This window comes from Engraulis encrasicolus, chromosome 11 (assembly GCF_034702125.1).
Source record: "Engraulis encrasicolus isolate BLACKSEA-1 chromosome 11, IST_EnEncr_1.0, whole genome shotgun sequence".
Lineage (NCBI taxonomy): Eukaryota > Metazoa > Chordata > Actinopteri > Clupeiformes > Engraulidae > Engraulis > Engraulis encrasicolus.
This window is the reverse complement of record NC_085867.1, coordinates 17083539-17104720: the sequence shown is the minus strand read 5'-3', so window position 1 is coordinate 17104720 and position 21182 is coordinate 17083539. Positions and strand designations below refer to the sequence as shown.

General features: G+C 40.2%; 1 protein-coding gene across 1 annotated transcript; it reads left to right on the top strand.

Moving 5' to 3' along the window:
* The first annotated feature begins 1043 nt into the window (after positions 1-1043).
* On the top strand, positions 1044-16189 carry LOC134457994 (torsin-1A-like). The gene is made up of 5 exons (XM_063210056.1): positions 1044-1611; positions 3727-3992; positions 4506-4681; positions 9043-9170; positions 15013-16189. The coding sequence occupies exons 1-5, from the start codon at positions 1410-1412 to the stop codon at positions 15243-15245; spliced, it is 1005 nt and encodes a 334-aa protein (XP_063066126.1). The 5' UTR covers positions 1044-1409; the 3' UTR covers positions 15246-16189.
* The last annotated feature ends 4993 nt before the right edge of the window (positions 16190-21182 follow it).

Here is a 21182-nt window from a genome sequence, read left to right as displayed (position 1 = left end):
GCATTGTGTAGCCTAGTGTGGATTAAGGACAAGTTATTTCACCTCACGACCTGCTTGAGCTCTGCAATTGTATGGTCGCAAGAAAATAAAAAACTGCTCGAAATCCTGCTCGCCCCTCTTGAGTAAATCGCAAAGGGAAAGCGGGGCTACGACCCGATTTGACACTACGCATAGCCAAGGCAGAACGATTCCCTCTGGCCGACACGGCATGAAACTAGTGCAAGGGTTCCCAAACTTTACTATAACGAGGCCCATATACCAGATTCCAACCAAGGCCCCCTTACATGGGTCGTGCTTTTCTATTTTTTTGAACCCCTTTCACACTCATAGTGTACTGTGAGGCAGTGTCCCGATTGAATATATAAAATCATCACAATAATAGTATAGGCCTATAATATTTTAAGCCATACTTTTCCTACCAACCTGCTGCGGCCCCCATAGTACCCCCCAGGGGTCCCCGCACTTTTAAAACAACTGAACTAGTGTGTCCCGGAGTGCGTGCCAATACGTAACAATGTGTCCTCCACTTGGGCTTGTAGCCTCACGTTTTGCTGATGCCCCGCCTCCGTTGAGAAAACAATTAAGTTTCCCCCTGTCAGCCACAACAAATTTTGGGGGACTATTCTTCGTTCACCATCCAGTTTGCAAATGAGAAAATTACTTTACAATTGAACTTTTGCGAGATTTTGAAATATAATGTTGTCTGTGATGTCATTACAACTTATTACTTCCTGGTACGAGGCCACAAGCACAAGTGGAGGACGCAAGGTCACACATTGGAAGGCATCCCCGGACTCGCAAACTCGCTCCCCGGACGCGAGTTTGCGAAACATAGGACGATATTGCGCCCAACCGCGTTTGGCGTCTCCGATTGGCTACAATGGACTCGACTCGGGGCATCCTCGCCTTCACCTAGCCTGGTTCCTGCCAGGCAGACTTCGTGTGTTTGAGCTCTGGAGCCCCCTGGTGGAGCAACACACTGTGGAGCTCATGAAGCTGCGCGGAACTAGGCTACAGGTGGTCGGGCAAGTAAAGAGAAAGTGAAGTGAAAAGTGAAAGCGAAGAGCCAGGCAAGCCTTCTTCAAAGAAAGTGGATCTAACCTCCTTCATAGAGGATGCCTTCTTCACCACCAGGTCCACGTTAAACTTCCCCTTCCGCATTTTTTGTCAGCTGGATTTCTGGAAAACAATCCTGTCGTGTCAATGCGAACTTTCTGGTGGCACCCGACCCTCGGATCGTAGCCTACAGTGTAGGCTAAACTTTTAAACTGAACTGTGCGATTCCCTCGTAGGCCTACAATGTGAGCAGGTACTGCGATTGAGTGTAGGCCTATGTGCGCCTTAAGGGATACCTCATCGCCTATGCATTCTTTGCCTTGAATGAAAGGACACAGGAACTGGCTTCAGAAATGGCACACCTGGGCAGAATCCTTTTGCATTGGTTTTTGATAACAGGTTGCATTGTAGAGGCCATTGAGCCCATAACAGTAGCCATAGCTGTTGTCGGCCTCGCTGTCGGTGGGCTCATCGGTAGATATAACAGACCAGGACCACCACCACAACCACCACTCGAAACCTGTGATGACAGTTGGATCAAATCTGACCCATCGAGTACGTATGTAGACATCATGCATTAATTAACTGAACACATGAAGGTTGCAATCCGTTTTCGTTTCAGTTTTGCAATCGTTAGTCCAGTGTTCCTAGGTTTACCAAGGAATTGTGTTCTGCTTGCTCGTTTGCCTAGGCTATTCTTGTGTCATCAGGATTAAAATATTTTGACTGTAAATTAGGCTAATGAAATGTCACAAAATATTATTTTATTTTACTGTAGCCTATAGAAACTAGGAAACATTTTGTATTGTTCTAACATTTTAAAGGGCAGTTGATACACAGACACCCTGACCATGTTTATCCACCTCTTCCAGGACTTCCAGAATTTATGGTGCCCATTCACAAGCGTTTTTAATGAGCATTTCCCCCCACCATCAATGTCCAATTATTCATTATGGCTGGGGAAATTACTCTTTTCATAGGCCCTACATAAGAAGGTGGATCTTCTCCGTGTCCCTATTTTGAATTTCCAGTAGCCTAGGCGTAATCTTAAAATGATACTTACAGTGCACTGTTCAGACCAAGCCTAAATATTACTTAGTTCAGTGTTTTTCAACCACTGTGTCGCATAGTGTATGAGTGATGATCCGGTGTGCCGTGGAAAATGATCAAATTTCACCATTGGTCTGAAAGTATTTATTTTTTGAAAAATAATTTATTATCTACAAATAGGCCTAATATGCCATTGTCTAGTTCAGGGATTCTTAACCATACAGCCGAGGGCTTTGGGTTGGATCAGATTTCTTCAAGGACTGCAGATAGGCTACTTTCAGTTTTGCACTATAGGCTAGCGGGCCATTGGAGCAGCGGAACTGTGTAAGCTATTACAAACTAGACACTGGATACAGCATTCCCCTTTTTGCCCCAGTGCCGTTCTGCTGATTAATATGACCACACACCGCAGTTTAAAAAAAAAATAAAAATGTTTATTAGTATAGGAGATACATCAAGATCAAGAAAGCAATTAACTTTGCAGTGGGCCTACACAAATTGAGAATGAGAAATTACCAACTGGTGTCAAGTGTAGGCATATTTACCAATGTCGTCTGACTCTTAAAGGGCAATGCCACTATTTTGGGGCTTAATACAGTTAAAATCGTTGTCCGGGGTTTATAAAGATGGTAAAGTGTCTTATTTTTCATGTTAAGCGTTGTCTTGCTTTAAGACAAGTTAAAAGTAGGAGTATGTAGCTAAGCTAGTGAAAGTCAATGGATCCGTGTAGCATGTAGCATGCTACACGGATCCTTTAACTTTCACTAGCTTAGCGACATGCGGATATTGGCGCCGGTGTGCAATTTTGGGCAAGTCAAATTCTAGCGCTTGGTAGAGAGTTGCCTTGGACCGCCAATCCTAGTCGTTAAAACAAGAAAAAACAGACCTAAAAGTAAATTTGGTTGGGGCAATGACGTTGGCAATCTCTATTGACAACAATGGAATTGAACTTGGGCAGAGCAGTGCTCAGCACTTTGTCAGAGCCTATGTGCGGAGGCCCTTAACCTCCTCACGTCTTAGTATATAAGGAATCCAAAATGTTGCTCAAAAGTTTTTGAGATTTCATCACAAATTGCAAACTTAGAGCTGTTACAAATATCAATTTAGTGAAGCATTCAAACGTGTGAATGGCTCTGGCTTGTTAAACTGTGAGTGGATTGGACTTCATCATTGAATATTTAAAAAGTGAGCCCAATTAATAGCGTACACCTTAACCCTAGGCCTACTAGGTTTTAGAAACAAAAACAGGGTTAAAGTATTTTTTATTTTTTTTTAAAGTTAAAAATGATTGTGTTCAAAATACTGCATTTAAATATGCATTTAAAATATTTGTTTAACATTTGGTGGTGTGCCTCGAGATTTTTTCAAATAATTTTTTAAACTTGGCTCAAAAAACACCGATTTAGTTCAAAATATTCATTAAAAGATCAAATTTGGGAATGGGCAGTAGTTGCAATGCATACTCTAGCCACAATACATACAGTACATAGCCTACTCTACCTTTAAAGATTGTAAGTTGTAACTTTTTTTTGGCTGGATGTTTTGAGACTTGACTGAAATGTTTTATATTAATTTGTTGATGAAGCAAGGTGATCTTAAATACAAATTGTCTTCATACAGATCTGGAGCAGGCCTTGAATAAAAGGCTCTTTGGGCAACATATAGCATCACGTTTAATCCTGAAAATGGTGACTGGAAACATGAACAACCCAAACCCTGATAAACCACTGGTGCTCTCCTTGCACGGCTGGTCTGGCACAGGGAAAAACTTTGTGGCCCAGATGATTGCAGAGAGCATCTACCACAAAGGCTTGGAGAGCAATTTTGTACATGTTGTCTCAGCCACTAAACACTTTCCCCACGAGAGTCATCTAGAAACATATAAAGTAAGGGTGTGAAGTAACCACTGCGCTACAACCATACCATATTTCTCTGAAGCTCCTATGTTCCGTGTCAGACCTCTCAATAATCCAACAATTTCCCTTACATCTCCTTAGAGGTAGCCTATTTGATGGTTTACTGATAAGTTTAAATAGTTGAAGGTGTCAAGGGGTATCCAACATGTTACTCAACGTAAGTTTCTTTCGTTTAATGAGTGTGTATTGCTACATAAAACGTATTGCTATTTATTATGCATGCATATGTTATTCCGACAAAATTCATTTGCTGGAATTGCTTGTGCCAACAATTGAGTAAATGTTGCCTAGAAGCTCCCGCTGCAGCTTCAGAATTGAGCCTAAAATATAAATTATTTGTCTTGGATTTGAATATGATTTTGAGGTATCAGAACAGAGCTTCTGAGAAATAACATGTCACCCATGATAATTCTCATAATTAAACCCATTATCATCCTTACACTGTATCCTAATTGATCCTGTTTAATCAAATTAATTCCTCAGGACTGGCTACAGAAGCAGGTGGAAAACAGTGTCAGAAATTGTCCTCGGTCTTTGTTTATTTTTGATGAGATGGACAAAATACAACCTGGTCTGATTGACAGCATCAAGCCATACCTGGATTACAACAACAATCTGGATGGGGTTTCTTATAGAAAGGCCATCTTCCTTTTCCTAAGGTTAGTTGAAAATCATTTATTGCACAATTTGCTTATTTTTTCCCCTTAGAACAGAATGCAAATGTATGCCTGGTGTAGAGCATTGGAATAAAATGAAATGAAAGTTTTTGGTGCAGTGCCCAAACAGCACCTCAAAATGGTTAATTGGGTCAAAATGACAACTGTATGTTCGAAATGTGGCCTTACAAGTTTCAGTACTCAGGGCTGGGATAGAGGGGCAGGTTCACCCATCATCAAAGCTACTTGTGAGTCTCTCAAACAGCTTTAGTGAACATCTCTTTTTGAGTCATTATCATTTTCTACAAGTGGATTCCAAAAAAGTTGGGACACTTGGTATTTTGTGAATAAAAGCAAAATGCTGCCATTTTCAAAACATTTAATCCATGCCTAAGATGCGCAGTGGCACACGGTCAACATAGCAACAGGAAGCAAAAGGATACACCAGGCCCACCAATCATGCCAGGCTTTACATACGTGCCACCCCCTTAAGGCACCCAGACGTAAAGAGCCACTTCTACTGCTTTGTTCAGTTCTACTGATCAAACAAACTAGCCAGGTAATGAAAAAGGCCAAGATGTATTGTTACTGAGGGAAATGTTTCTTTCCCTGAAGTTAGATACAAGGCTGCATGACAATACTAGGCCTATGCAGTCTCCTTCTACTGCTAAAGGTATATCCCCGAAACGCGACGCTTCCAGTCCCCAATCATTCCTACCACTCCTGTCCACTTTCTTATAAACTTGTATGTTAAATAAAAATATGAAAGAAATTTATTTAATATTTATACATAGATCAATAACATGCATAGGCTTAAAACCAAACAACTATTGTGAAAACGAAGCAAAAAAGTATGGGGCAAATGGTAACACTGTTTTACTGTAATGGTTCACTATTTCAGTGGATCTACCACATTAGGTACAGTGTAATAACCAGTGTAGCAATATTTAATACCATGTAATACCAGTGTAACAACATGTAGGCCTACCAATTTAGTACTTAAATCATGTATATATCATGACCAGCCCTTGGGGGGGAAATCAGTTTATAAGTGGAAGTGGTATTACATGGTATTCCATATTGTTACAATGGTATTATACTTGTATTACATGGTATTAAATATTGTTACACAGGTTATTACACTGTACCTAATGTGGTAGATCCACTGAAATGGTGAACCATTAAAATAAGGTGTTACCGGGCAAATCAATCCACCCAGTCAGAAGTTATGGGCCAAATGAAAATTCCGCCCTTTTGAAAGTGTTGACCTCCAAAATCTAATCAGTTCATGAATCTACCCTAGGACATTAACACACCGAATCTGGGACAAATCCATCCAACTGGTCAGAAGTTATGGGCCAAACAAAAATTCGGCCATCTTGAAGTCAGCCATCTTGAAAGTGCTGGCCTCCAAACTCAAATCAGTTCATGAACCTACCCTAGAGCATTCACACAAAAAATATTGGACAAATCCATCCACCCGGTCAGTAGTTATGGGCCAAACAAAAATTCGGCCATCTTTAATTCGGTCATCTTGAAAGTGGTGACCTCCAAATTCGACTCAGTTCATGAACCTACCCTAGAGCATTCACAGACCAAATCTAGGACAATTCCAACCATCCGTTCAAAAGTTATCGCGTTAACACGAAAGACCCAACACGGCGAACGCGGACGTGGCGGCAGTGAACGCAAAACCATTACATCCCCACGTTACGCGTTTTGGGGATATAAATACCAAGTGTCCCAACTTTTTTGGAATCCGCTTTGTAGGATATCAATACAACATTTACCTACAGTGACAGCCAAGCTTTCCCTACATTTGACTGGTTGGCAGGTGCCACTATCAAGAGCTGAGGACACTAGGCAATTCTCCTCTCTGTTTTTTTATTTTTTTTATTTTTTTAGTTGTGACAGAAAGTCATAAAATATGTATAAAAGGTTCTCATCAAATATTGTTTTACATCTCATAGCTAATTATATCCCCGAAACGCGGAGCGTCGGGGATGTAATGGTTTTGCGTGCGCCGCCACTGCGTACGCCGCCGCCGCATAAGGTCTTTTTCCCAGATTTTTTGGGTGAATGCTCTAGGGCAGGTTCATGAACTGATTCGAGTTTGGAGGTCAACACTTTCAAGATGGCTCAATTCAAGATGGCCGAATTTTTGTTTGGTCCATAACTTCTGACCGGGTGGATGGATTTGTCCCAGATTTGGTGTGTGAATGCTCTAGGGTAGGTTCATGAACTGATTCGAGTTTGGAGGTCAACACTTTCAAGGTGGCTAACTTCAAGATGGCCGAATTATTGTTTGGCTGGCCCATAACTACTGAACAGGTGGATGGATTTGTCCCAGATTTTGTGTGTGAATGCTCTAGGGTAGGTTCATGAACTGATTCGAGTTTGGAAGACAACACTTTCAAAATGGCGGAATTTTCATTTGGCCCATAACTTCTGACTGGGTGGATTGATTTGCCCGGTAACACCTCATTTTAATGGTTCACCATTTCAGTGAATCTACCATATTAGGTACAGTGTAATAACCAATGTAACAATATTTAATACCATGTAATACTAGTGTAATACCAGTGTAACAATATGCAATATCAGGTACAGTGTAATAATGAGTATGCAATACCATGTAATATAGTGTAATACCAGTGTAACAATATGCAATATCATGTAATACCACTTACGCACAAACACATGATGTAAGTAAAAAAAAAAATGGCGGTGTTACACTGGTATTACATTGTATTAAATATTGTTACACTGGTTATTACACTGTACCTAATGTGGTATATCCACTGAACCATTAAAACAGTATTACCATTTGCCCCATTTTTTGCTTCATTTTCACAATAGTCGTTTGGTTTTAAGCCTATGCACGTCATGTCACGTCTGTATGTATCATATACGTTTACGAAATGGTGGACGGGAGTGGTAGGAATGATGGGGGACTGGAAGCGTCGCGTTTCGGGGATATACCTTAAGTAGTCGAAGGCGACTGCACAGGCAGTCTAGTTTAGATTGTATTCATATCCATCAAAACCTGTGTAAATTCACTCATTATACTTCCCAAAATGACAAAATTAGTAGTTATAGTATGCATGTCTTTCAGCTGATATTCGAGTACAAATCTTTGATTTTTTTTTTTTGTTAATATAAAAATTATTAACAATAGTGACATCCAAACGAACCCAAAGAGATTTATAGTAGAATAAAGACAAAACGTCAACTCGATTATTTTGTGAATGTATGAAATAAATATTAAAAAGTGTGCGTTCATACATGCATGTGCGCGGTAGCATGCACATGTGCATTGAAAAACAACATTGTGTGTGTGTGTGTGTGTATGTGTGTGTGGTTTACTTGCATAAATATTATTATAAAATACTATTGGATGGGCAGGGCTGGCACCTGTTTCTCTTGCTCCCCCTCAAAATCCCTTGCCTGGTTCCTCTTGCAGAATGTAGATGTGGTGTTTTTCAATATTTCTATGATTTTAGTATGGTAAATACTGGATGTATTGATATATGACTTTGTCAGAGAACCACAGTGGACCCACATATCTAATGGAAGGAAATGGGAAATAAACAGCTCAATGAACATGAGAAAATCCTAATTCATTTGAATGTACCAATCTATGAACCAGGATCACATCTCCAAGACAAGACCAGTTCTACATGTTTGGGTGCCAAGATTAGCAGCCATCATGACATAATGCAGCAATGGACCTGACCATGAAACATATGGATAGACACCAGAAGTACACTCTACTACTCCTTTTACAATAGAAGATGTGTCACAGTCATTAGTTTATAGGACTGCCCGGGGGCCATCTTGGATTTGTATGATGAAAATGCTGGCTAAGGGACTGTTCGTTATTTATTTTGGGGGTCACTGGAGGAAAATATTGGAGGGTTGTGCCATTTTTTTCCTTGCTGCAGAGGGTCAACTAACATTTTTTGACCTCAAGGAGAGGGTCATTTAAAAAATGTTAAGCCCATTTTTTTTTTTTTAAAATTCGGAAGTAGCCGGCCTTGTTTGTATGTTTCGAACATAATCCGCAAAAACGCTTCCCCTTTCGATAAAATTGATCAGATCATCAGACCCCCCCATTATGTTTTGTTGTGCCTAAAGAACATTTGTCAGTAAATGTTTGGGCATTTTACCTTTCTACCCATTATGATAGGACAGTAAAGACTGACAGGAAACGAGTGGGGAGAGAAAAAGATGGGGAATGATTTGGAAACAAATTTGGGATGGTAATCAAACCACTTGGTGTAATGATATGGCTCCTTCCTTAGCCCACTGAGTCAGGACGGCCCCATGTTTACTTTCAGTGTGTGTCTGCTCTGTTACTGCAGTAACTCAGGAGGGCAGATTATCAACGAGGTAGCTCTGGACTTCAGGAACAACGGCCGGGACAGAGAAGAGATCCAGCTGGAGGATTTGGAAACGCCAGTCTCACTCTGGATTTTCAACAACAATCAGAGTATGTCACACGTCCCGACTCCCTTACGAAAATGGACCATGGTTTATTATGGTATTACTATGATTATCATGGTTCTACCATGGTATGTCATGATTACTCTAAGTACTCTGAACCTACCATGTACTATGGCTTACTATGGTATTACTGTGATTTTTATGTAGTAACATTCTTCTACCATGGTATGTCATGATTACTCTACCCTTACGAAAATCCACCATGGTTGTAATGCAGTAACCATGGTTTTACTACCACATTTCATGGTGATTCTAAGTACTATCAACCAACCATAGTTCTAGTACAGAGCTGGCATAGTAGCCATTACAAAGATTAGCCATGGTTCTACTATGAAAACTAATCAAGGTTTTACCATAGATTTACCATGGATTATAGTTCATCATGGTTTTTAGTGTAACCATGACAACCATGGGGTAGATTTCTCAAAAGGCGAAGTAGCTAGTCGGTTAGCAACTTTGCAGAGTAGATACTATAAAAGTTGCTAACTCCTGTGTCTCGAACGTTAGCACACAAAGTAACTACTGCTTGGAGTAATGTGAACTCTGAAGTAGTGGTGACTTTGAAAGTGAGGCGCCTCCTATCCGTATCTCGACAATGAAGTTGAAGTACAGCTGGAGTAGATCCATTGAGTCCAGACATCACCTCTGCCACCCCAAGTAACACACAGCTCTAGTCTACTTCAGCGTGTGACTCCACCCATTAGCTAAACTTGTAGTACATATTTGACCACAAATGTGTCAATATCTTTTAATCCTGTGGTGCAAACGCGATGAAAATCAATCGACATGCACACAAAGTGATGATACAGCTGCGAGAGTGTTCAGAACACAAATTCACGTCATGTCATTTGTTCGTGAAAAAAAAACGTCATGTCCTTGGAATCTGATGAATCCCAGACTAATAATATACTTTTAGCTGTATACCGATTGAATTGCGTCTCATTTCGATGTGTAATTTGTGAGATATTTAGATAAGAAAGTATTGGTTACTCCCGGAAATGCATTGCCTTACGTGTCAAGTACTTAAATCTTTTTGGCGCGAATTTCATTTCATAGCCTAGGGGTATTTACGCTTGCCTATCAATGGGATGACGCGAGCCACGCTGGTTCGAAACCAATGTGCAGCATGTTGACAACAACTCGTGAAATCGTGTTTTGGACCCTACAGTGTAACACATTATCCCTTGGCTGCACGTGTGTGTTGGTAATGCACAACATAAATGATCTATTTCTGCCAGATATTTCCAAAATTGTGGCACTGCAACCATGTGGATTCGAACCGCCGTGACTTCTGTTTTCCCATTGGGATGCAAGCGTGAATACCACTAGGCTATGTATTGAAATCCGCGTGAAAAAGTTTTAGAGATATGACACTTCAACAGACGATTTTTCGGGAGTAACCACAACTTTATTGTCCAAATGTTTTACAAATTACACCTCGGAATGAAACGAAATCCAATCGGCATGCAGATAATACTGCATTATTGGTGCGGACGGTGTCAGATTGTAATGCCACGGCCGTGTTTTTTCACAAAGAAATTACAAGGTGTGTTGTGGAGGAAACAGCGGACTCACAGTGTCGTGACATCCAATCAAATGTGCTGGTGGTGGTTGTACACTATTGCTTTCTACTTCACGCAGGAAACAGCTGAATCATGACTCAGCAATCATGCTTATCTCTTGTTGCTTCTTTGGTCACGCACTGCAATGCCAAGAAAGTAAGTAGCGGTGTGGACTCAGGAAAGTGGCCGCACTACTTTTGGCTTACTGTGGAAATAGTAAGGTTTCGAGAAATGCACGGATTTCGCCTTGAAGTAAGTAGATAACTACAAAGTACATCTGAAGTTCAAAGCTAACATTGCGGAAACGCACCCATGGTTTGTGACTATGGTTACCCTAGTACACTCTTTGCCATAAACCATGCTTCCCCCCAAACCATCTTTTTTTTAAACCATGGTTGCCCAGCCCAAAAGCCCTGTTTTTTAAAACCATGGTTTTAAAAAACATGGTGGGGGGAAGAGGTGCCTGGTTAAACCATAGTCGCGCACCATGGTTTTAAACACGAAACCCCTGAATAACTACATGTGAGTAGACGTTCCTTGCGTTGACAGGCCTGCCCTCTAGTTCCTACCACCTCCGAACGCATTTGGTACACTTCCGAACAACTCCGAACGAGGTCCGAACAAAGTGCTAACTGGTCCTAATCAAATCCGAACAAATGTGAACCTTTTCGAACGTGTTGCGAACAGTTTCGAACAGATGGGGCAAAGCGGCCAATCAAATGCCACGACGTCGTGACGCCGAGCAACCAATCACCAAGTGAGATCGCCTTCCCAAACACTGTACACATGGCGGCTGTTTTGAATTAGCGACTCTGTCAATGACAGAATGCAAACATCGGATATATCAACGCAGGGCTTTTGGTTGGTTCCAAAATCGGTGGTAAGTGGTGTTTTATCATTATAATCATTAGTGTACGTTTTCATTCCGACTATTTGTTGACTCTGTCGTGAGAATTTAACAGGCAGAGTTATCGCTAACCTATGTTAGCCATGAATGGAGCCGTCGTGTAAACAAACGCTGATAATAAACTATCCTTTATGTTAGTTACATGTAGGCCTATCCCCTTTACGTTAGTGTGATCGGGATAGTACAGTAACATCGTGATTATGTTATTCTTACTGTTCAAAATGCTGGACGAACGTAAAATGAAACAGATCATATGTCACGAAGGGCATAAGAAGTTGCGACACGAAATGTATCACATTTTTCACACAGAACTTATCTGTAGTGCCTGATTAATTCTGAAGTAAAACGATATGATGAAGCAGACATTTTGATGGTTGGGCATATTGTGGGCAATTAGTGGCTTGATTTGACATAGTAGCTTAGGCTACAGTTCTGCTGTAGCATGTGTCCATCTTTTGGTGTAACTGTGCTGGATCTAATTTCAAATATGAAAGCAGGGAAATCCACCACTTAATGCCATGGCCTCTGCCTTAGGTATGCCCAGGGCACTTACAACAGTAAGCCCATAATGGAAGGAATGCCATTTTGATGCCAGTCCACTTCAGGGTTTTGTGTGCAATAAGTTTAGTGTTATGAGTTATTAGTGCCTTCCTATATTTTTGTTTTCTGTTTTTCTCCAGTCCACTAATACAAATACACTATCTTTTGCTGGTCATGGCAATGACGCATCACAAGGGAGGCAGGGGTCACAGGCTGAGAGAGAGAGAACATCTAGCTTTCAACCGTGATGTTGTGGAGGCATGGCCACTTCTGACCATCTCTCTGACCACACTGGAGACAATAAGCTTACCTGCTATTTCCTGTTAGGCTAAGGACACGAGACTGGCCACTATGATGCCATACTCTGGGCTCCATCACTATCTATAAGCTGGGTCCTCAGACTTTAACCTGAAGATGTAAGCGCTGAAGCCCACGCCGTCTTTGCAGCTCAGGTAAGCAACACCAACACAATCCCAGGCACCAGTTCTACTTGTAAATAGTTTGGGATGATAGTAATGACCTATGCCGGACCTACATTTAACTTAACAATTGCCTAACATACCTGGATGGTTTAGTGCAGGGGTCCCCAAACTAAGGCCCGGGGGCCGGATGCGGCCCGCCATCTCTCTGCTCCTCACCATTTGAACTGGCCCAAAGAAGCAATCCTATCTTGTCTTGCTAGTTTCTCATCTCACTGTAATATAAACAGACCTACCATTTCTATTGTATCACTCATAAACTGTAAATCACCATTTTTTTCTAACCTTTCCTTGCTCAGGAAATTAAAAGGAATACCTGTGGTATTTCAAATAGAAAAACATGTGAAGTACTCACTTCTTTTGCAAATCACTTGTAATGATGAACTATTTTGTGCTAGAAATTATGGCTATAACAGGCAGTGGCCTAGTATTAAAGCCCACATGATTGATCCGGCCCCTGATCACAGTCAGGAACGATAATGTGGCCCCCAGAGAAAAAAGTTTGGGGACCCCTGGTTTATTGCCAACTACCTTCAGTGTGCTAAGTTGTGATGCAACCCTGAAAGTGAATTTAGAAATGTATGCCACCCCGATTCTCACCAAATAGTATTAAATAACAGCAGTAAACCACTTGGGAGCTCTGTAAAGTATGATCTCTCTCTCTCTCTCTCTCTCTCTCTCTCTCTCTCTCTCTCTCTCTCTCTCTCTCTCAGCCCACTCCATCTCGGCGGTTCACTCAATCTCTTCAGGTGTGAGTGGCAGGGGTGAGCCTCCTCGGAAACGGCAGGTCAACGATGAGATGACTACCATTACACTTGTGCACAGTGTGGCCCGGCGAAAAACAACACAACAGGCCACACTCAACTGATGGGCCGTTGGTACTGTCCTTGTACTGTACTGTCCTGTCCTTCCAATCTATAATAGAGTCCCGAGGCAGGAGTCAGTCCATGCAACTGCCTTGTTCTGTAAATTGGGTGAGGATATTGGATAGGTGGACAATGGGATATTAAATGATACACTATATAATTTCTGTGTAAGTATAATGCATACTACACCTAATATAATAATAATTACATGATTATACATTCATTTTTGGTGCTGTTTTCACGCAACTCTTATGGTGTAAGTAACACAGCCATCCGTTGGGTGGAAGATCCAGGTGCAAATCCTGGCAAGAGTGTCATACAATGCAGCACAAAAATGTATATATTTAGTTATATAGTTTTAAAAAAGAAAATACAGTTGAAAGGACGTATAATATTAGTCTGTATGTAAACAGAAAATAAATTCTCTCTTTTCCTCTCTTTTCTCTTTCCCCCTTTTCCCCCTCTCTTCCCCTTCTTTCCCCCACCGAGGCAGTCCATTATGCCCCATCTTTGGCCGAATGGCTAGGGAGTTGGACTCTAGATCACAGGATTGCAGGTTCGAATCCTGCCCCACTATTCCGTAGACCTCCATCCATGGCTGGAGTGCCCTTGAGCAAGGCACCTAACATTGATCCAGGGACTGTAACCAATAGCCTGTAAATCGCTTCAGATAAAAAAAACCGTTAGCTCACTGTAATGTAATGAATAACTATTAGGGATGCAAACGATTAATTGATTAATCGACTTTAATCGATCAATGCATTAATCAATTAAAAACATTAATCACAATTAATCACCAATTCAACTGACAAGAGACCCAGGTGAAATGGGCATAAGAAGAGTGCGCGTGAAGAGGGGTGTGAATAGTGGGAATATTTAAATCACCCTTGTATTAAAGAATTGAAATAGAATTCATTTAAATGTAGCATTTTATCACAGCTTTTTATATACATTTTTAGATTTAGTAGGTTTTTTTAGAAACAGAGATTTCGGGGGAAAACGCCGCTTATCAATTAATTGTAAGTCGATCAGTAAGGCAATCAACTAACGATTAATGAATTAATCGATAATTTGCATCCCTAATAACTATTAACCATGGTTACTTGTCATAGTAAAACCATGGTTAATTTTTGCATAGATAAACGATGGTAAACCCATAGTTAAACCATGGTTAAATCCGTAGTTAAACCACGGGCAAATTATAGTCAAACCATGGTTGAATCATAATTGAACCATGGTTGAACTATAGTCAATCAATGGTTAAACCATAGTCACAAACAGTGCTCAAAAAAACGTGAGTAAACTATGAGTAACAAAAAACATAGTAAAACCATGGTTCATTTTCGTAAGGGCTATGTCTTTGTTCTCTGATTCTCACTTCAATGTAAAGGAGGATGTCTTTAATATGTATCTATTTATCTTAGAAACAGATACATATTACAGACATTATACCAATGGGTCTGTCTTTTCTTAGGTGCTTTCTTTCGTGCCAGTGTCATTGACAAGAACCTGGTGGATGCCTTAGTGCCTTTCCTTCCTTTGGAGCGCAAGCATGTGGTTCAGTGTGTCTTGGCCGCGATGGAATCCAGAGGCATACCGCCAGACCAGAATGTGGCTAAACGCATGGCACAAGCCATGACCCATGGGAGCATTTATTCCACACAAGGCTGCAAGACCATCTCCAATCGACTGGAGTACTATATCTAATACCCTCAGTGGAGGTGTTGACTGTAGAAAGTGACTTTGTTTTCGTAAGGGGAGCTTATATATTGTCTTTCTTTTCTTGCTTTTTAAAATATTTTGAGGGGTATTTATGCCTTTATTTTCATAGGTCAGTGTGAAATGTGAATGTATGTACAGTATGTACTACTGTATGTGTGTGAATTCAGTGAATAATGAAGGTGTATTGGCTTGACAAAGAAAATACCATATGCCTTTGATAAATAATCAGATTCACTACCTCATTTTTCACAGTGAGGTATCGCTGGAAAGATGCACCACAGCACTATGAGCAAGGTTGATGAGCAAATTCTCGACAAACTTCCACAATAACATGCCCAGTTCTGCTTTTGATGAACAGTGATTATTATGAGTTGGATTAAATATCCCTGTCCCTTTTTAATTTTTATATGTCTAAATCATGTTATTGCTACCCTGTGAAAGCCAGACTATATCTTGAAAAGTATAGTCTTGCAATGCACTACTGACAAAGGTTGTGGAATCAAAACTTAATCTGGTTCAAACGGTCAAACTGCAATATCTTCCTATGGTCCAGTGCTGGAGATGCTTGCCAAGTAAAAAATATTTTCTGCCGCTAGACAGATTTGCCTATAGTTTTCAAGGCTTATTGCAGTTTTCGTGATGTTTACAAGTGATGTTATAGTGGAAGAGGGACAATTTCAACTTGTCATATGCACAATGCATACATTCTGGGAATGAGAAGACCTTTTACAGTGGTGCTCATATGTTTACATACCCCAGCAGAATATACGCTTTCTCTGCGATTTCTCACAAAATATGAAGGATTACACAAAACCTTACCCCCAGATAGCTCTTGTTTGCCGTGCGTAAAAGTAAAACACAAGTGTGCAGTGGTATTGGTGTGGGTTTGCCGTGCTTTGTATTTTCGTTTGATTATTTAATTTTGGTTTGCTGTGTACAACTAGTTGGGGAAAACCTTGGCCTCCTTGGCCCATGTGGGGGGTGCGGGTGTCCAATAGTTGCTCTGTTTTAATTGTTTGAATATTTTTAAAAGAAAGTGTAAGACAATAAAAGAACAGAAGTGCTCTGAATCCTGTCTATGTGGTCCTTAACGAACCTGTGCTGCCTTGGGTTTACCATTACCGGTTGAAGTCCAACTTTATTCTGGGGGCGCAATTCCCCCAGTGGCGTAGTCATGCAAACTGTTTAAAATTGGTAATTATTATTTTAATTAGGCTAATTACCGTTAAATCTCCGCCATGCTACATTTTTTGGTGCCTACTGATCACATGGCGCATTAACGCACGACAGACTTAATGATGCGGCTTAAAGGCACACATCCCATCATCCCATCCCACAACAGCATTTGCCAGTGAGTAGCTCCTATTGGCTCAGGAGACATTTTCATTCATCTTTTTAAAATGGCAGTAGACCTCATTTGCAGATTTTTGAGGAGCATCTACAGACAGTACACTATAAAATGTCCGGTTTTGCTTTTGATGAACATTGATTTATAGTAAGTTGAAACATCTTTGGTTGCTTTTTAATTTTTTCATCGTACAGTCAATCCGGAAAGTATTCACAGCGCTTCACTTTTTTTCACATTTTATTATCTTACAGCCTTATTCCAAATGCTACAAATGAATCTCTGTTGTCAAAATCCTACACAAATTATTCCATTATGACCATGTGAAAAACAAGTTGTCTTGACAGTTTTGAAAATTTATAAAAATAAAAAACAAAGAAATCATATTTACAAAAGTATTCACAGCCTTTGCTTAATACTTTGTAGAACCACCTTTGGCAGCAACTACATTCATTTTTTCATTTCGAAATGAAAAGGGATTAAAAGGGAGGTCATTGGTGTGTGTTTCAACCTTTCAGTACATTGAAATTGTACATTTTGAGTCTGCACCTGGCTAAAATAGATGGGTGTGAGTTTTGAATGAAATCCTATGGAGAGTATCATGATCTGCTTCTGTAGTCACAGTGCATGTTGACATGCATGCTTCTTTAGGTGTAATTCAGATTTCCAATGTTGACGGCATTCATACATCCCCAAACCATGTCAGTCCCACTACCATGCTTGACTAGCCAGATGATGCACTTTTTTGGTAAAATTCACTTGTTTACCACCACACATGCTTCACACATGTTTATCTTGGTCTCATCAGACCACACGACATGGTTCCAGTGATCGATTGGGGCAGCCGTGGCTCAGTGGTTAGAGCACTGGACTGGAAACCCAAGGGTTCCCGGTTCAATGCCCGACCGAACCACAGCTGAAGTGCCCTTGAGCAAGGCACCTAACCCCCACACTGCTCCCCGGGCGCCGCTCAGCAGGCAGCCCAATACTACAGACTAGTGTGTGTACTTAAATGTGATTCACTAGTCCAAATGGGATGAAGAGCAGAGAAAGAAGTTTCCCTAGTGGACCAAAATTGGCTCCAATTGGCTTCTTAAAGTGAGTTTTACACAAAAAGTGCATCATCTGGCTAGTCAAGCATGGTTGTGGGACTGACATGGTTTGGCGATGTATGGATGCCGTCAACATTGGAAATCTGAATTACACCTAAAGAAGCATGCATATCAACATGCACTGTGACTACAGAAGCAGATCATGATACTCTCCATAGGATTTCATTCAAAACTCACACCCATCTATTTTAGCCAGGTGCAGACTCAAAATGTACAATTTCAATGTACTGAAAGGTTGAAACACACACCGATGACCTCCTTTTTAATCCCTTTTCATTTCGAAATGAAAAAATGAATGTAGTTGCTGCCAGAGTGGTTCTACAAAGTATTAAGCAAAGGCTGTGAATACTTTTGTAAATATGATTACTTTGTTTTTTATTTTTTATACATTTTCAAAACTGTCAAGACAACCTGTTTTCACATGGTCATAATGGAATAATTTGTGTAGGATTTTGACAACAGAGATACATTTTTAGCATTTGGAATAAGGCTGTAAGATAATAAAATGTGAAAAAAGTGAAGCGCTGTGAATACTTTCCGGATTGACTGTATATACCTGAAACAGTTACTGCCATTTTCTGGCTTTCTATAGGCTACTGGCTATATCAAGAATAAGCGCTGGGATACATTGGTACGCTACAGATTAAAAGGGAGAACGGTTTTTGAATAGCAATAGAAAAGTTGTTTTAAAAAAAGAAAACCCTCTGTAGGAAAGGTGTCATTTGACTTTTTATGCATGTGAGAAAACCCCAAAAGTCAGTGATGAATGAGAACCAAGTTAACATTACTTTTACTTTGAGCCACATACAGGACCTAGACCTTTCTGTGTCATATACGTGTGTGGTTTTGAAGTAGTGCGTTCCATTTTTTTTTTAGAACGAACAAAATAGAAAAACATGAATACAGTATAATGCTGCGGTCTGAGAGGGCTGACATATGTCTACTCATAAGTCTACTCAAGCGCTAACATCTCCACCCAAACTGATTTGACAAAATCAATCCCATTACTGAAGTATTCACATAACATTCCCATTTAAAAATGTAAGGATTTTCATTTTGCACTGTAGGGTCCGAACAACGCTATGGGCATAGCTGCAAAAAAAACCCAAAAAACCTGGCCAAAATTGTGAAATGGATACAAGAAACCAAATGTTTTCAGAAAACATTTTATCGAAATGAAAGACAAGTGGACTCTGTAACAATAAGTAATTAATCCACTGTAATTACTGATAACTTTAAAAATAATAATTTTGACATGCTTGATGCAAATGTTTCCTAAAGGTTGGTGGGGCTTGTTTGAAATGTAGTTTTTATTCAATTTATTCCACGTTTTTGAATTTGATGTGCATTGTAAAGCTTCCTTCGCCATCCATTCCTAAATGTTATAATTTGGATTTGGATCAGTGAAATACACAGGGTTGTCAAGAAGAGTAGACAGGAAAAAAAAAATCAAGCGGTTATTAAAAATAATAGCAGACGGCATTGTTCAGCTGAAAAAAGTTACTGTGTACAAGTCAAACTACTTTCATCTTTTCCTGTGGCCTCTAACCTTGTGATGTGACTGAGGCTTGATGTACAGTAATTGATGATCAAAGTTTTTATTCAATATCTTGCAAAAACAGAAGTCAAAGGCCATGCTCTTATTTTCAATCGAGATGTGGAATGAGGGAAAGGCAGCCAAACATTGCTATGCTCTGGCTGCAATCTTAAGTGAAGACGTGTTGAAATATGTGTTGAAGTGCATGCCTACTGAAATGGCCTACAGCTGTTGGGACGTGATTATGCAAAGTCAAGAGTGAGGGACACAAAAGAAGATATAGGTTAGCAGTCTATTGTAATGCAGCCAGCCTCAGCATTACACAATGCCATTCCCACCTTTAAGGGTCACATCTACAGCAGTCAATTGGCAGGCAACAACACTGAGACTGCATTCACATGTCACTCTGGAAAAAACTGATTGCCAGTCCAAATTGCCCGAGGGCCAAAATCAAAATCTGGAGCAAAGTCGCGGGCCAAACTCAATATTTTTTCTTTTTTTTCTTTACAAAAATTGACAAAAATTGCTCTTTTTTATATTGATGTTTAAACAGATTCCAATCATAGTTCAAATGTGCCTGCACATATTCTGTTGCATTTGAGTGGCCTGGGCCCATTCATATTCCTGTAATATACGCATTTTCATGTTCAAATCTTAATACGCTATACAGTTATGGTGTATGGGCCAACTGTAATACATATTTGAAATGATCTCGCGGGCCAAATAAAATGGCTCTGCGGGCCAAATTTGGCCCCCGGGCCTGAGTTTGACATCCCTGATCTAAGGTATATGGGCCGTCACATGACAGCTTGTTCCCCAGACATTATTCCATGTTCTATTCCAGCCATGTAGCGTGTGTGATGCCCCCCCCCCCCCCCCCCACACACACACACACACACACACACAAGCACCACTGCATAATCTCACACATACCCCGAGGCAGGCATGAAAAATGGCAATCACATGCTAAACTTCATATGGATGATGCTACAATCTTCTCCTGGTAAGAGTTGTACACTGATGACTCAGCCTATATATCTATGAGTCTACGTGGGGTTTCTGACACAAAGTCAAGAATATGTCATTTGTTGCCATATGTTGGGACAGGCCATAACCATTGTGTTGCTGAACATGTTAAAATAAAAAAACAAAAATAAATAGTCTAGTCAATATAGGGGGTCCACGCGCACCCCCCGTAATTGTTGTTGCCACCCATTTTTTTAGACTCCTTAATATGTCTGGTTAACAATAAAAGATGTTAGCATTGCTGCAAATTGTCCCATGACTGTTTTTCAGAGGTCATCTTGGAAACTGTGCAATAGCGATTTTTTCATTTCTGACATTTGGCTATTCACATAACTTTTGAACCAGACATGGTATAAAGACAAATTAGACCACTTTTCCACATAATTCCAGCATGGGGAATTGATTGGAAGGGTCATTAGGTTCATAAAAACATGTTTAGACTACTTTGTAGTACGAAAATGACTAAAATGTATCAAATATTCTATGGATTCGGACATTAACTAATGTCTAGGTTCCGAAAAATAGTGCAAAGATGACAGTAATTGCAAGTATTTATAACTAAATACATTCCTTGACTTCAGGTGACTACCATACATACTCTCATTAACATCAAAATATCCACGCAACCTTTTAGGGCTATGCTTAGTCATGGTTGATGTGAAAAGCACAATATATTAGCAATCTGATGCATTGAGGAATTGACTGTCCCAAAACATCTCACAACAGATTTTTCAGTCGTTAACAATAGTATCAGATGTACTTAGAGCATAATAAATGTTCGGTGACAAGAAAGGACTCAATTTCAAGATGGTCGCCACCAGGCCCACAAAATAAACATTGTCTGAAAATTACCATACAATGACCAGAAATAGTGATGTTTGATATGCATTTTGGCAATGTAA

Excerpts from the sequence above, each read along its gene's own strand:
- LOC134457994 (XM_063210056.1), top strand. The coding sequence starts at position 1,410 with ATGGCACACCTGGGCAGAATCCTTTTGCATTGGTTTTTGATAACAGGT. Across the intron at positions 3,993-4,505 it reads GTCATCTAGAAACATATAAA|GACTGGCTACAGAAGCAGGT; the intron begins GTAAGGGTGTGA and ends TTAATTCCTCAG. Across the intron at positions 4,682-9,042 it reads GCCATCTTCCTTTTCCTAAG|TAACTCAGGAGGGCAGATTA; the intron begins GTTAGTTGAAAA and ends CTGTTACTGCAG.